Below are 16,775 nucleotides of genomic sequence, written 5' to 3' on the forward strand. Positions count from 1 at the left end.
ACAAATAGACACTTCAATGTCATCATGGATCAGGGTTACAGTAAATGACAATGTAATTCAGTCAGGGGTGCCATGGATGAAAAGATTACAGGGGTGATCTGAAGCAAACATGAGAACCACTGCTTTACATTTCTTCAGACGATGTTTTGTTAATAATTTGGACGGTGCCCACTGCCCAGATGTCTCCCTGTATCCCTCGACATGGCGTCACAATTCCCTCCCGGGGGGGGGGGGGGGGGGGGGGGGGGGGCGTTTGACTCCGTGAAAGAAGAAAACTACTAGTGAAACCCCGCCCAGTAGATGGGCTGCAGGCTGCATCTGTTCCATTGGCTAGTGCCTATCACTGCCGGGTGACTCGCTTCATTTTCACGCTTGTGCGCGGCTTCCATTTGAGTCTGGGGCAAGGTGTTCCGGGAAGCTGTCCGTCGCGTCCGTCGGGCGCGGAGGTGGATCTTCTTTTCCATCCACCAGCTGTCTAAAAACCCCACGAAGAAGAAAACTTCAGCTACTTCTGACGCTCCTGACCCGTACAGTGTGCTCACGGGGACTGTAGGCCTATAGGACTTAGGAGGTCGGAGGAGCTGTGTGAAGCACTGTCAAGTGCACAGGATCAGGGCACCGACACTCCCCCGGGGTCCTTGAGGGGGTTCCAGGAGGCCATATAGAAAAGAAGTCTGCACACTGTAACTTTGTAAAGCTCCCACCAGTCAATGCTGTATTCTAGATCCGTGAAAGAAGAAAACTACTAGTGAAACCCCGCCCAGTAGATGGGCTGCAGGCTGCATCTGTTCCATTGGCTAGTGCCTATCACTGCCGGGTGACTCGCTTCATTTTCACGCTTGTGCGCGGCTTCCATTTGAGTCTGGGGCAAGGTGTTCCGGGAAGCTGTCCGTCGCGTCCGTCGGGCGCGGAGGTGGATCTTCTTTTCCATCCACCAGCTGTCTAAAAACCCCACGAAGAAGAAAACTTCAGCTACTTCTGACGCTCCTGACCCGTACAGTGTGCTCACGGGGACTGTAGGCCTATAGGACTTAGGAGGTCGGAGGAGCTGTGTGAAGCACTGTCAAGTGCACAGGATCAGGGCACCGACACTCCCCCGGGGTCCTTGAGGGGGTTCCAGGAGGCCATATAGAAAAGAAGTCTGCACACTGTAACTTTGTAAAGCTCCCACCAGTCAATGCTGTATTCTAGATCAGATGATTCTGATTCTGATGGAGACTCTGTGTTGAAACGTTAATCTATAATACAGCTATAACGTTAAATCTATAATACAGGCAGCCTTGACTGGGAGCTTTATAAATACTTATTTTTATATTGCCTTATCTACTGTTGGTCTGACTCCTGCACCTACCATCCAGCAGATGATTATCTATTATCTGATGTTTTCTCTAGGTTCCAGGAGGTCCCCAGCAACATTATGAATCTTTTGGAAAATAGCTGATCTACAAAATCACAGCGTGTGTTAATGCGATGTTGTGAGCTTGAAGATCTGCAATTTAGTTTTACTTTTATAGTTGACAGATGTTCTCTTATGGTTCAGGAGGACCCAAAATCTGTTCGTATAGCAAAACCTCCATATGGGAAGAACTTGGAGGGACATACAGGGGATGCACTTTTCTAGATTACCTCTTTAATTGGTGCCACACCATAAAAGATTTATTCTGTGTGTCAATGTGTAATTTGCATTAACATGATTCCTGATCCCAGGATGTTGGCCAGGAAGGGCCTGCTCCTTGACGGTTTCCTGTTAACCCGTTTGGCGGAGAGCTCCCAGGAGAGGAACCGCTTCCGCTCGCGCTCCCAGCGAGCTCGCTTCATCACCAAGAGTGGCTCCTGTAATGTGGCACACAAGAACATCAGAGAACAGGTAACCCCCAAACTTCACCATGCATGGAAACCTAACCCTAACCTCCTGCACTGCTACAACACAAGTGTCCACCAGGTGGTGCTTTTAGTTACTCTACATTAATTTTGTTAAACACCACTTGAACACTGGACTAATTAGAGGTCCATACACTCTGGGGGGAGGGGGGGGGGGGATCAGTGAACTCATGTCCACATGTTCCTCTGATGTCTTGTGTGAGGGGACACACCAGTATGTGCTGTTCATTTGATATGCCAGTCTACATTGACAAATACACTGCTCAAGTGGTACTGTATGAAAAAACGAAACTGATGAAGATTCTGTGTCGAAACGTTAATCTATAATAAAGCCTTTGACTGGGAGCTTTACAAAGATACAGTGTGTAGTCTTCTATTTTTATATTGCCTTATCCACTGTTAACTTGGTCCTGCACCGCCACCTGGCATCCAGCCAGTTCTATTCTTTCTCTTATATCTATTGTTCCCTCTTTGGATTGCAGTTTATCAATCATGTCCCTTCGGTCACTCTCAAATCTCAATATGATCTTGTTTCTCCATTACCTCAGTTAAGTGAGAATACATGACTTGGTTCTCCGTCTGTAGTAACATACCACAAGGGGTCATCAAGCATGCCCTGATGCTGCTGTATTTTGGTGAAGAACCTGGCTTGCTTTTCTCTCACTAAAGCTTGCAATGAAGCCACTAGATGAATTGTGTTGCCACAAACCACGCCAGTGGCAGTGAAGGACACTCAACGTGACAGCCATTTGTTCAGCAGTAATAGCTTTTCTGTCAGTTGACCTAGCTTTTTAATTATATGGTTTTTCCGCATCTGTAATTCTCCTCATGAGTTGAAGCACATGGATTGCTGTTCTTCTGTGTGATTAGTGATAATCACACTCAATGCTGCTAAAACATAATATCTTGCGGCAATACATGTTTCAAGTGCAATAGGGGCTTGTGCAATAACAGCATGTATGGTTGTGTGTATTTGTTGTTTATTTATATATTTTTTAGCTTATTTATATATATTATTTTAGTGATTTGATGCACCGATCGGTTTGCACTGTTAATTTAGTTTGTTACAATGACAATAAAGATCTATTCTATTCTGTTCAATAGTACAGTGGAACACCTGATCCTCTGGAGGGCAGGTTTCACCCAAATTCTTTAGCATAAATTACACTCCTTTTATCGTTTGAAGATACAGTAAGTGCTGTTCTTCGGTATTTGTTAAAATGTTGTTTTTATGTGGACATGCCCACCAGTTCATTAAGTAGGCCCTACAGCTGCAGTACCCACAGCTGTTGAGCTGTAGTTGTATGATAAAGGCTAAGGGGGAGGGGTTAGGGGAGGGGATGATATTGTGGCTGTCAAGGTTTCAGCCTCCAGGAAGAAACCCTAAATACAAAGGGAAGACATCATTGCACATAACAACCACACTAGGGCCCTTTCTGAAACTAGTCCCTTGACTTGAAGTGCTCTCGGGAGGTTACCTGAATCAAGTTCCCTTGATTAGGGTGCTGGGTATAAAAAACTGTTTGGAAATACACTCGCCCTCCTTGTGAAGAAACAGGAAACAGACACCATTCGTTGCCATGGTTACCATCATGCAATTGTGTTACCTGTTATTTTGTTTGTACAGTTATATTGCATTGCATCGTGTATGTTTGTGTGACATGTGGATTTCATTAATATGGAAAAAGGAAATGCAGCATGACTGTTGAATGAATGTTATATACATCCATGGTGTTTATAAATCATTGTGTTAAAAGTTGTTTTGTTTGTGTGGTTTCATTTATAGTTTTTCACGGTGGGGTAAATAAAGAGCCTTTGTGAACATCAGTTGGAGCGTTGTCTATTCTGCATCAGATGAAGGTTGTTTAGGAGGAGTTTATCATTTATTTGTGGTGGCACTTCCATTTGTAGGTCGCGGTTTCCATGCGGACAGAGAGCAGGGCTGCACAAGGCAATCGAGTCTAGATCGGCACAGACTCGCTCTTGAGGGCTTTATAAGCCACTTCCACTCAAGGCTGCTTGGTTTCGGACGACACTTAATATGGCGCAGCCTCGCGTGAACGCGCATATCGAGGGCAAGTGTGTAGGGCGAGTGGCGAGGAGCTGGTTTCAGAAAGGGGGCAAGGGGTCTAATGAAATACTGTCCCCTCATAAACACATGAAAAAATACAAAGATCACGGCACTTCATCTTTAACAAAACGCCTGGGTCCACGAGGCTAATTTAAATGTTGATCGTGTACAAATGTAACCAAGGATAACGTATAACATGTGCACTGTATTGTTCTGTATGTACTGTAGATGTCTGACCTTGTGCTATATTTCCGGTGTCTCTTGTGTCGTCACACAGGGCCGATTCCTGCAGGATGTCTTCACCACCATGGTGGACCTGAAGTGGCAGCACTCACTACTGATCTTCACCTCTGCCTTCCTGTGTTCCTGGATACTGTTCGCCATGGTCTGGTGGTTGATGGCCTTCGCTCACGGTGACCTGGAAGCCCCCCGGGACCCCAATGGTCCCCCGGCCCCGGAACCCTGTGTCACTGCAATTCACTCCTTCACTTCCGCCTTCCTGTTTTCTATAGAGGTCCAGGTAATACTACTGTTACTACTGTAACTGCTGTCTACTGCCAATTATAATTACACTTCACATTCAGGTCCAGGGAATAGTAACACTGCTGCTGCTACTACTAGACTACTGTTCATACTAGTACTAGTTCATAGTAGTACTATTATTGGTTGGGAATTTAATTTTAATACAAACTGTAGAGACCTTTTGTTCTTGTGGTGGTTGATTGAGAGTACCTTTTTCTAACTGACTGGCTTTGTGCAGCAAACGTGACCAAAAAAGGGAAATGAGGAATGTCCAGACGAAAAGTTAAAGTTGAACTCAAAAGGTTTATTCCATCCAAGTTGAAAACAAAATAAAAAATATTTTAGCATATAAACTGTAACTTAGAATAGAAGGAGGTGTAGAACACAAAACAGACGTAAAAAGCTGTGAACCTCCAATCAGCAACACCTGGCCCTCTGATGGCCAGGTATTTATGTCCTCTCATGTCTGTAGAGTGTAGAGGGTGACAAAGCACACTAACAGGAATGTTAGACATGGCATGATGGCACATACATGATGTGATGGCCTATTGTAGATCGGCTCCTACACAAATATTAATCATGTTACCAAGATTGACTTTTTTAAACGTACAAATATTGCGTAAATTAGAGCCTATTATGTCGTTGGACGATGCAAAATGCCTTTGTTTTCTCTCAGCTTGATTACTGCAATTACGGCAGCCAGAGTTTTAACTCAAACTATGATGAGAGAACATATTACTCCAGTTTTAGCTTCACTACATTGGCTCCTGGTTGTGTTTAGGACTGATTGCCAAAAGGGTTGTTCCAAAAGACTTTGGAACTACAAACGGGCTCTGCCTGGGAATCTCAGGCTATGCTCCTGCTCATATGGGGTTAAATAATCTGTTTGAGGGGCTAGACCTTAAAAGTAATAAATAAAATCTTGAAATAAATTCTAAAATGAATACAGTAGGTACAGTACAGTACGGTAGGTAACCAACAAAGGTCCGATTGGTGTAACGTGCTCTGCTCTTTTGGTTATAGTTAACAGTCTGACTGCTCAGCTGCATTCTTCACTAACTGGAAATAGGTTTTTCTTAACTAACTACTACAGTTACTAGAGCTTCCACTACTAGGCTACTAATACCAGTACTACCACAGTACGTCCACTGTGTTGCATGTCTCTCACCATCTCTGCCTGCATGCTCCCATTTCTGTCTCTCTTCAGGCTACTGTCCTATCAAATAAAAAAGGGCCAAATTAATGTTACAAGAAAATCCTTCACCATGCATACAGCATTAATCCCAAATGTACCATTAAATTAAACCATGTAGTGCTCTGTGTCTCCAGGTAACGATTGGTTTTGGTGGTCGGATGGTGACAGAGGAGTGTCCGATGGCCATCGTCGTCCTGATCATCCAGAACATTTTGGGTCTAATCATCAATGCCGTCATGCTTGGCTGTGTGTTCATGAAGACGGCTCAGGCTAACCGACGTGCCGAGACGCTCATCTTCTCCCGGAACGCTGTCATCGCTCCGCGAAACGGACGACCAACGTTCATGTTTCGAGTTGGAGACCTGAGAAAGAGCATGATCATCTCTGCCACTATACAACTACAGGTAAACAAAAAAGATACCATCTTAACTTGGCAAAACATTTCCACCGTAACTAGAAACAGCTAGTACAGGTAGTTTAGAAAATGTTGGCATATGCGTCAATGAAGCTTTGAAGCGTATTAACAACTCTGAAGCTGAGTCATTCTGAAGCTGATGGTAACATTGAATCTGTGATGTTCTCTGCAGTTGTCTGTCTCTGACGTAATTGTGTACCGAATACAGTATGAAGTTGTGCAAATTGTGTAACTCTAAAGTGTCTGTAAAGTTGGTGTGTAAATCTAACGTTGTGCATGTAACTATAGCTGTCCTGACCCCTTATCCATCATTTATACATTATGGATAATTAGTGTGGACTGTTATTCGTCTCAACTGCTTCCTACCTCCACGACTGCCTGCCTAGATATGTCCCAAACCGCCCTCTTAGGTCCTCAAATGCTGGCCTGCTCGAGGCCAGCATATTTTATAATAATAATGTCCCCGCTCTTTTGACGTCCTCACAGCACCACTGCTGTAAATAACAGTAGAATTGTGTCTGTGTAACTCTAATGTTGTGTGTATAACGCAGTTTGATCTCGCCCCTCCTTGTGTGTGTAACAATGTGCGTCGTTGTAAAGTCTCTAAAGTTCAGAAGCTGTGTTGTCGGTACTACAGGTGATTCGCCGTACGGTGACATCAGAGGGGGAGGTCGTCCCGGTGTGTCAGCTGGACATCCAGGTGGAGAATCCTCTTCGTAGCAACGGCATCTTCCTGGTGTCACCTTTAATCATAAGTCACACCATCGAAAGAGGTAGCCCTCTGTACGAAGTCTCTGCCAACTCCCTACCCTCTGAAGACATTGAGATCATAGTCATACTGGAAGGTACACTACACTTATTATAACAATATTAGTATCATCGTTGTCATTATACTGGAAGGTAAACATGATGAGATTATATTAAAAAGGATAGATACATTATAATAATTAGTGGAACAGTTTAACAGTTTTAATACTGAGGCCGTTAGTGCTGATTGGCCCGGTGGGTGTGGTTGATTGACACGTGGTCGTGTGTTGTGATTGATTGACAGTCGATTGATCAGCATTTGTTTGATTGAAAGGTGTGGTGGAGACGACCGGCATCACCATGCAGGCTCGGACGTCCTACACGCCGGACGAGATCCTGTGGGGTCGTCGTTTCGTGTCCATCCTCACGGAGGAAGATGGCCGCTACTCGGTGGACTACAGTAAGTTCGGGAACACCGTGGCGGTGCGCATGCCCGCGCTCAGCGCCAAGGAGCTCGACCAAATACGGGGAGTGCAGCACGACATGGGCGGAGGAGCGGCAGGCTCGTCTACGCAGGGCTGGGGACTGGTCAGAGCTGGCAGGGGCGGCTTCCGCAAAGGAGGCAGGGTCCAATGTGACGCATCGGCCTCCCAGCCCTGGTACGCCCAGCCCCACACAGAGAAAGTGCAGGTGGTAGAGCCGACAAAGACGGACAATGGACGGAAGAAGAAGGTGCAGCTGGAGGTGATTGGCCGGCAGATTGAGGAGGATGAGGAGGAGGAGATGTGGCCTGGAGATATTAGTGAATGATATGCCTGCCCCCCCCGGTCAACGATGACGAAGTGAACAGACACTGAGGTCCATACTCATCATTCACTTGACCCGTTTTTCAATAGACCTTGTGATAAACCAGGAATTTAATTGTCTAAATGAGGTTCATCAAGACATTGATATTGGTTTCCCAAAGGACACATGGATGGTGTAGCACATGCTAAAATGCTCTCTAGGCCGCACACAGAAGCCTGTGAACATAGACATTCCGTGCATAGATGTGCAACGCAATGGTAGGCCTAGAGGGCATCTGAGCATGTTCTACAACATACCTCTTACACCATGTGTCCTTTGGGAAACCGGGCCAATAATTGTCATTTCTCCTTGTGTTCATAAAACACAATGCATTTTATTCATTATTCTTTAATTTGAATCCCCAATCCCCACAAACAATTGCAACTTCAGGACATATACAACCACTCCATAACCAAAAAAGCAATTCAGATTTACAATGATTCTACCCATCTTCTTCACTCTGAATTTGACTTGTTGCCATCGGGCAGGAGGCTTAGGGCAAAATTGGCTAAAAAGAAGGGTTACAAAACTTCGTTTTTGCCAACTGCTGTGGACATTTTAAATATATATATTTTTTAAATAGTCTAATCCCCACTGCTCATGATCGCTGTTGCTGTGTTAATTAATGTGAATGCATTTTACATAGTATTTTAATGCACCTGTGTATTTTTTTGTAATGTTTTATTGTTGTGCCAAAGCCATTTTATGTCAAATTAATGGACAATAAAGTTTATCTTAAGTAATGTCTACAATGTGAATTCCTGGATATGGATTTGTTCTGCAATGTTCTGAAGTGGTCCCAGTAATGCTCAAAGGGGGATGTCAGGTTTCCAGTTCAGGTTTAGGTGTGTGAGTGTGAAAGCATTGACCAGTGGCACAGCCATGGTTCCACGTGTCGTTTAGCCTCTGTGAGTGTGACTTATTTCATTCTGGCCCTGCTGAGCTTGTAGGTGAGTTAGGTTTGTTTGTTCCCTCTACTTGGATTGGTGAGAGGTTTCAGATCTTCAGCATCATCAGCTCGAAATCAAATACATAGATCAGAAAATAAGTACAATGACTAGTATATGAAACGATAAACAGTAGCACACAATCTGTCTGATGTTGATGAAGGAAAGGTTCTCATCAATTTGTTTGTAAACTTGGCACCAGCAGATTACCGGAAATTAAGAGAGTGCAGTTTATTATTACATTTTTTATTTATTTATTTTTGTATGTACAGAAGACCCCACAGTTAGGCATAAGAATGGTTTATGCATCTTACTAGCGTGGAAAGATCAATGAATAGTGGATCTGAAAGACCCCCCACCCCCTATATTGAAAATTGAATTGATGCATTCCCCTCCTATGCCCTTTCCCCATTTTCCACTGCCCTGGTTTTATAGTTGTATAGTGGAATAAAATAACATTTACTTTGGACTTCTTGCCTCACTGTGTGGTTTTGTGTGGGGTCTCCCAATTTTGGTCACAACAAGGCCTTTTATTTGGCTTATTTCATTGTTCACACTACTGTGTAAAATAACACTTCATAATAATACTGGTGCAGGGGAAGGCAGCTCTTATAGTACCTAGTACCTACTGTATACCTACTGTAAATGATCCAAAAACCACAAAAGTTTTGTGTTATGTTCAGTTTCCAGAAACTTCACATGTATATATATATTTCTGTCTGTGTAAAAGTTGTTATTTAAAGCCCAAACCACACCAAAGGGTCGGGTTGGGGCAAAACTGTTTTTAAGGTAGACCACACCAATGCAACTCATTGCAACTCAACGAGTGTGAATGACACACAAGCTGATGATGATTAATCTTTAACAACTGTTCACGTCTCTTCTCAGTTTCATTCTAGTCCAATAACAACTCATTACCAAAATACTAAAACCAGCATGGGATTTTTTTTATTTTCAAAGTATTTCTTAAAATGTAAAATAAATCTCACAATGATGTCTACTGATGTTTCTCACCATCCGCTGAGTGTTTTGGAAATGCAGTAATACATCATTCAACATTTAGACCAGGTTGAGGGTAAATACATTTAATTTGTCCTTGTGTTTACTATTCAACTTATAATAGCTAATATAACAACAACAATATTGATACAATAAAACTAGCTTTAGTTCAGGTTAAAGAAATAATTCAGCAGTCGCGCTACAAACTTAAATACCTTGGTGTTGGTTAAGACCAAGTGGTTAGTTGTAACCAATAACCTGAGTGAGGAGAGGACCTAGTGGAGACCAGGCATTAGTTCTAATAGTCAGCCAAGCCAGTGGTTCTCGAAGTGCGGTCCGGGGACCCCTAAACGTCCTTGAGGGGGCTCCAGGGGGTCCTCATCTAAGTTGATAGTTAAGGAACCCTTAAGGCCTATTCATACTCCAGGTTTAGGTGAACTACAACATCACGTCACGCCGCGGTGGTAAGCGCTTCACCGCCCCTCCAAACACATCTCTCTGTTTTTTCTAACCACCGTTTCGGTGGTCATGCAGTGTCACCTTATCACCTAAAACTGGAGTATGAATAGGCCTTCACCGGTCTAACTCAAAGAGGGTACAAATAGGACACATTTGTACCCTCTCTGAGTTATGGGGGTCTGTGCATGCCAAACTGGGGGTCCTTGAGAAGTTTGAGAACCACTGAGCAAGACCAAAGGTCTGGTCTACGACCTCTGACCCCACAACAACGCCACCATTGACCCCAGGACAGCCAGGGCGGCTGTGGACGTTGACGCCGCCAGGGCGGCGGCGTTGCCCGTGTTACACAGGCTACTGCTGCAGCATCTGTAGGTGAAGCCGGAGATGGCGGGAAACATCTGAGTCAGACGAGAGTTGTCGCAGTCTGTGTATCGTATGCACTGACGGATGGTCTTACCACCTACAACAACAACAACAACAACAACAACAGCATGAGAAACAACGGTAGTTCTCAAACAAACGTCAAATATCCCAAAATTATTATATTAGGCAGCAGTGGACCAAAGAAAAATGTACAAAAATCCATAATTATGCCATTCGCCAATATATCTATCTGTGCTTTATTGCTGGTCATGTTTAGTTTTTGAATAAATTCCATCCCCCAGTCGCACTCAACCCTGTTACGCATGCAGTAAAGGGCAAGGCCGTCGGGATGTGTGACAATATGGTCAGATTAGTTACCCACTTTAACTGAGAAGCCAGACAGACGTCAGCCTTACTATTTGATCCAAAGAGAATGGATTCAGTTTTCAGGAAGTGACATTCTATACAAGTCTTCTGAATCATAGATATATAACAGTAAGACGCCTGAGGGCGACAGGGCCTGAGGGCGAGAAGCGACCTTGGTCACGTTCACTGGCCATATATGGAGTGTGTCTTGAGTGTACCGGGTTTGATGGTCAGATCAACATATGGAACGTTAGAACAGGTCAGGTCCGTATATGGAGATTTTCGTCGGCTGCCGTGGCGGCTGCACAAATTACTTTGGGGCAGGCCCGTATAGAGTTTAAATGGACAGGTATCAGTCAAAAGGGAGACATCGAAGAGGAAGGATGGATGGGGAAGGATCAACATATGGAATGTCAAAACAGGATTTGACATATATCCATACATGACATCAGGGATCTCTATGGGCTTAATTGCGACAGCTGGTCGTATTTACTATGATCCCTGATTTACTATCATCCCATATGATGTCATAGTGATGTCACGAGACCTGGTCACATATGGGCTTTCCCCATGTATGGGGATTTTGAGTGACGGGGCTTGCATGTACTGTATGGGGATTTTGAGTGACAAAAAATGCACAATTCTATAGTTAGTGGTCGCAATAAGAAAGGCTATGTTCTGAACAACATGCTACAGAAAGAGGCAATTTCACACCTTATTTTATGATGTTTTATAGTAATTAATTAATAATAATAATAATAATAATAATAATAATAATAATAATAAACAATCCCAGCCTTTAGCACTGACTGTAAATAAGGACAGTACGAGTTTTAAAAGTGATTAAAAGTAAAAGTGTCATGAATGAATGGACTCCAGGCCAGCTGACGTCACTTAAATCAATGAGGGTTCAGGGCTTGAGGACATTGGAACGCATTGGAATCGAATTGGGCCAATATGGCCCAAAATATGGGGATTCTTTTCGCAGATGAGTAAACCTGCAGCATGAGTAAACCTGAGTAAATTAAGTGACTTTGAGGGAGAGGAGGCGGAGACTGTGTCCCCTCCCCCCCCCCCCCCCCCCCCGCCCAGCCACTGAAGTGGTTTTCTACTACGTGAACAATTACGTCACTTCAAAACAAAGGTGGCGGGATTACTAGATATATGAAACAGGTGAATTCTACAGGAAGGTGAAAATGGACAGAGAAAACAAGTAGGCTAGAGGGTGGCGCGCTAATAAGTCTTAAATCTTAACCTCAAATGTTCGGAGGCTGGTGCGAGAAAATGTTTTAAAACTAACAAAGTCGTCTGGCCACTGAAAAGAGTGTTGTTGTCGCTCTGCTGCTGAAGAATGGGATGCAAATTAATATGTAGGACTACCAGGTGTTTCCCACCTGCTATTTCTTCCTACAACGCCTGTGGCTGCTGCTCACTCAGTCACTGACTGCTTCTCAACTCTGTCAACAGTGACTGTCAAGTTGCATGATGTGAGCGAAGCTTTATTTCCACATTAAAATATGGGCAGCCAGGGACATGGTGCAACGGATGCTCATTCAATAAGGTATGGGACACGTCGTTTATTATTCTATTCTATTCTATTGTGCGTTGGGTGCAGCTGCAGTTTGCCAGTTTCTGAATCTGTACTGTGCGTCTTTACGCAGTGCCAGTGCCATCATGCGCATGTTGGTGTGTGCGCCATGCTGTGGCAGTGCCTGTGCGTTACAGTGCTTGTGTTGTTTGGCCGCTGTGCCAGTGTGCTCTTTTTGTCTGCGTACTGCGTGTGAATGTGGTTGTAAGAAAGATGAAGACAGAGTTTACGCTCATATCATATGATGTCTGATGTCAGAGTTCAGTTACAGTTAGTTATGGTGCCTGAGGGAGGAGCATCCAGTTGTTGGCGGTCTAGCTCTGGTCCATAACCTTCTACTGCTTCTACGATTCTGCCCTGTGCAGTAAGGCTATGGGACTTTCCGTTTTAAATCTCAAATCGAAATCAGATCAGCCTCTCCTCTTTGGCGTAAATAAAAAAGAATGTTTTTGCTACTCACCAAAACAAAGGTGGGTTGTGTCATTAGAAAGCCTACTTTCCTTAGTGGACGCACTCTGAGCCCCCCACCACACGTATAAATGGTACTTTTTGGCCAGAAAGGGATTTGTTTTCACCAGAGGAAAAATATTCTCTATGAGGCAGTTCTCTGGGCAATATCAGTAGAGGGCGCAGCGGAGTAACTAAAAATATCTTTTTTCCGGTGGAAACAAAATCCCCTTTTGGCCAAAAAGTACAGTTTATACGTGTGGTGGGGGGCTCAGAGTGCGTCCACTAAGGAAAGTAGGCTTTCTAATGACACAACTCGCCTTTGTTTTGGTGAGTAGCAAAAACGTTCTTTTTATTTACGCCAAAGAGTAGAGGCTGGTCTGCATTCATGCGAGCGGCGGAAGTTGAGAGTAACATAGCTCTAATGCGCGCATTAGAGCTATGGACCAGAGCTATTGGCGGTCCTGCTTTTGCGCAGATGTTGGCGTTTCTCTCGAAGTATGAAGCTAGTAGACTATATTACATGTACGTGTAACAACTTGTATGTAGGCAATGAGTAGATGATTTGATAGACAAGTGAGCTGCGAGCACTATGATATTAAACTTGGACTGTGTGGCTGTGACTGGATCACTGTGGTGCTAGGCCACTATCATGTATGGATGAATAATAATAATAATTAGCATGCATTATTATAAACGAAACACGTAGGCCTACTACTATTTTAAATGGGTCTAGTCAGGATGCAAACAGGAGCAACCGTGCAGAACTAGTAATTTAACAATCAGATTAAATAGGCTACCGTTTGACAAGCAACAATCAAAATACAACTAACACAATTGTTTGGTTTTATATATATATTTAGAACACACTATTATTACTGATGCACTGTTAAATATTTAAACAGTAAATCTATAGTAAATGTCTACATTCAGTGGGAGTGGTTTTGACATAATGATGTCTTTGGGCATGAAGACCACAAATGCCAGGGCCTAGAGCTTAACTATTTACATTTTTATTTGCTGAGGACCCAATGAAACCCCTGGGAGTCCTCAAACCCGACTTTGAGAACCACTGATAAACAACACAACTGACCCTGATGATACTGAAATCATAGCCTACTGACCATGATACTGAAATCATACTGACCATGAAACTGAAATCATACTGACCATGACACTGAAATCATACTGACCACGATACTGAAATCATACTGACCACGATACTGAAATCATACTGACCACGATACTGAAATCATACTGACCATGATACTGAAATCATACTGACCATGATACTGAGATCATACTGACCATGATACTGAGATCATACTGACCATGATACTGAAATCATACTGACCATGATACTGAAATCATACTGACCATGATACTGAGATCATACTGACCATGATGCTGAAATCATACTGACCATGACACTGAAATCATACTGACCATGACACTGAAATCATACTGACCATGATGCTGAAATCATACTGACCATGACACTGAAATCATACTGACCATGATGCTGAAATCATACTGACTGAAGTATTTGAATGCCACAGACGAAAAACAGGGGTCAGGACAACGAGGCCTTTTCGTGGAGGGGTCAGAATCAAATTTGGACTTTGACAGTTTTTCGTCTGTGGTACTCATTTATTAACAGTTTGGAGAATTACAGTACATTTCAAGCACAACTCAATACAAAACTGTTAACTGTGGACGACGCCATAAAGCATTACACTTGTTTACCAACACTTGAGGGTCCAACATGTTCAATTCATCATAACATTTAGAGACGTACAAATATACACTTCTATATAGCCAAAAGGAAATCATCATAGAGGAGGTAAAAAGGGGAAAAAACATATAGGGCTTCATCTGGTGCCATTTTTTGATTATTTTGAAAAACATTTAAAAAAAGTTCAACTAGCCGATATACTGTACATCGAGACATTGTGAGCTTGTAGATCGGCTATTTGAACTATTTTAAAAGGTTTTTTAAAATAGCAAAAAAATGGCAAATTAGTTTAGGGATAATAAGGGTTAAGGGGTGGCACAATATATAGCCCCATACAGTGAGGGGAAAAAGGGTGGGTGACCATGGCATGATAGTGAAATGACGCTGACAATGACATGACATCACATCACATGATACTGACCATGATACTGACCATGCATGACTAACCATGATACTGACGTGATACTGACCATGACTGACGTGATACTGACCATGACTGACCGTGATACTGACCATGACTAACCATGACACTGACGTGATACTGACCATGACTGACGTGATACTGACCATGACTGACCGTGATACTGACCATGACTAACCATGACACTGACGTGATACTGACCATGACTCACCATGACACTGACCATGACTCACCATGACACTGACATATTACTGACCATGACTCACCATGACACTGACATGATACTGACCATGATGACTAACCATGACAATGACATAATACTGACCATGACTAATCATGACACTGACGTGACACTGACCATGAGATTGACCGTGATACTGATGATGTCAGTATTAAAACTGTAAGGATAACAGCAGAATAGGCTAATGGCTCATTTATACTCTACGACAAGAGTATAAATCAGGATTAACACACCTCTCTCACTCAGGGAAATACAGGAGTCTTCATAGGTACACTCCTGGACGTTCTCACAGCGACCTGTGTAATCAGAACATTTATAACAGCGGAGCGCTGCACCTGAAAAAAAAACACAAACCGGTGTCTGATGAGGAACTGAAGCATGAACCACAGTGATAGGAGGTTAACCACTTGAACCCCAGCGTCCATATTCTGCACGGAACAAAAATAGTAAGGAAGAAAAGACTTTGTGATTTGAAGTATTTCTATATTTTTAGAAGTTTGTACTTCTGCTCCACTACATTTGAGAGTTAATTGAGTACTTTCATGTTTGATTGTTTGGTATTGTAAGTATATTTTGATGCCAATACTTTTACACTTTTACCAAATATGATTTTAAATGCAGGACAGTACAATACATTTCCAGTTTGTAATGTTTTAGAAAACAACATTGCAACAGTATGAAATCTGATATTTTTTATTTTTTTTACAAATTCAAGAGGACTGAGATGACATACAAAAAATAAACTAAGTCATCATCAAACATCCAAACACGTCAAACAAGTAAAACGTTTCTATAACTTCTGGTAAAGCTTGTATGCTCTTTGGAGGAATGATGATCTGGTGCCTTTTTGTGGGACTCACAGGTTGTGTGAGTAATGTCTGTATTTCTTAAATTGTAGCGATTTGTGTTTGTAGACGAGCTCTGGATCATTAGACTGGTCCCTTCTTTCAGTAGTCGATTGAATTCTGCTATTATAGCAACTTAAATTTAAGTAAACACATTCAGTACTTCTCACTGTTACTACTACTATTCACTATAATAATATTACAGAATATCTGTTCAGGGTGGATTATTGTTAGTACTGGAGATAAACTCACCTGAAGCAAACATCCCCCAAAATATCATCAACAGTCCTAGACATGAGCGCTTCATCTCCTCAGCTTTCCCCCTCTTTAAAAAGATAATGACAAAATAGAATTCAAATAAAGTCGGAGGCAGGCCAGCTCTCTCCACAGCAGGCAGGGTTAGACAGCAAATATCTGTGTGTGTGTGTGTGAGACTGACTGACTGGGACAGAATCTGTCTGTAGTCAGATAGACGGATAAACAGACAGACAGTTTTTAGACAGAAAGACTTTGTCCATCGGGCTACAAAAGGCCCCTGTCCCCCCCACTCCTTCTGCCCTCGGAACACACTGGAACAATCATTTGGCAGCAGCAGTCAGAGCAAAGCTGGGTTATAGTAGGCCTACTCACGTTTATTTATGTTATTTCCTCTGAATAAGCCCCCTGTAACAACATTTTAGATGGTCA

At 42.9% G+C, this 16,775-nt stretch overlaps 2 protein-coding genes across 2 annotated transcripts; one reads left to right on the forward strand and one right to left on the reverse strand.

The window, feature by feature from the left end:
- Nucleotides 1–1,708: 1,708 nt before the first annotated feature.
- On the forward strand, nucleotides 1,709–7,641 carry kcnj11l (potassium inwardly rectifying channel subfamily J member 11, like; the record flags this gene model as incomplete). The annotated part of the gene is made up of 5 exons (XM_083764144.1): nucleotides 1,709–1,867; nucleotides 4,230–4,472; nucleotides 5,804–6,073; nucleotides 6,722–6,929; nucleotides 7,166–7,641. The coding sequence occupies 5 exons, from the start codon at nucleotides 1,709–1,711 to the stop codon at nucleotides 7,639–7,641; spliced, it is 1,356 nt and encodes a 451-aa protein (XP_083620270.1).
- Nucleotides 7,642–9,816: 2,175 nt separating this feature from the next.
- On the reverse strand, nucleotides 9,817–16,468 carry cd59b (CD59 molecule (CD59 blood group) b). Its single transcript, XM_083762642.1, has 3 exons — nucleotides 16,341–16,468; nucleotides 15,477–15,578; nucleotides 9,817–10,542 (listed from the first exon to the last, which is right to left on the reverse strand). Exons 1-3 carry the CDS (start codon nucleotides 16,393–16,395, stop codon nucleotides 10,328–10,330), a joined length of 372 nt encoding a protein of 123 aa, XP_083618768.1. The 5' UTR covers nucleotides 16,396–16,468; the 3' UTR covers nucleotides 9,817–10,327.
- Between the last annotated feature and the right edge of the window lie 307 nt (nucleotides 16,469–16,775).

Source organism: Protomyctophum parallelum (assembly GCF_964188405.1).
Source record: "Protomyctophum parallelum genome assembly, chromosome: 4".
In the NCBI taxonomy this organism is placed as follows: domain Eukaryota; kingdom Metazoa; phylum Chordata; class Actinopteri; order Myctophiformes; family Myctophidae; genus Protomyctophum; species Protomyctophum parallelum.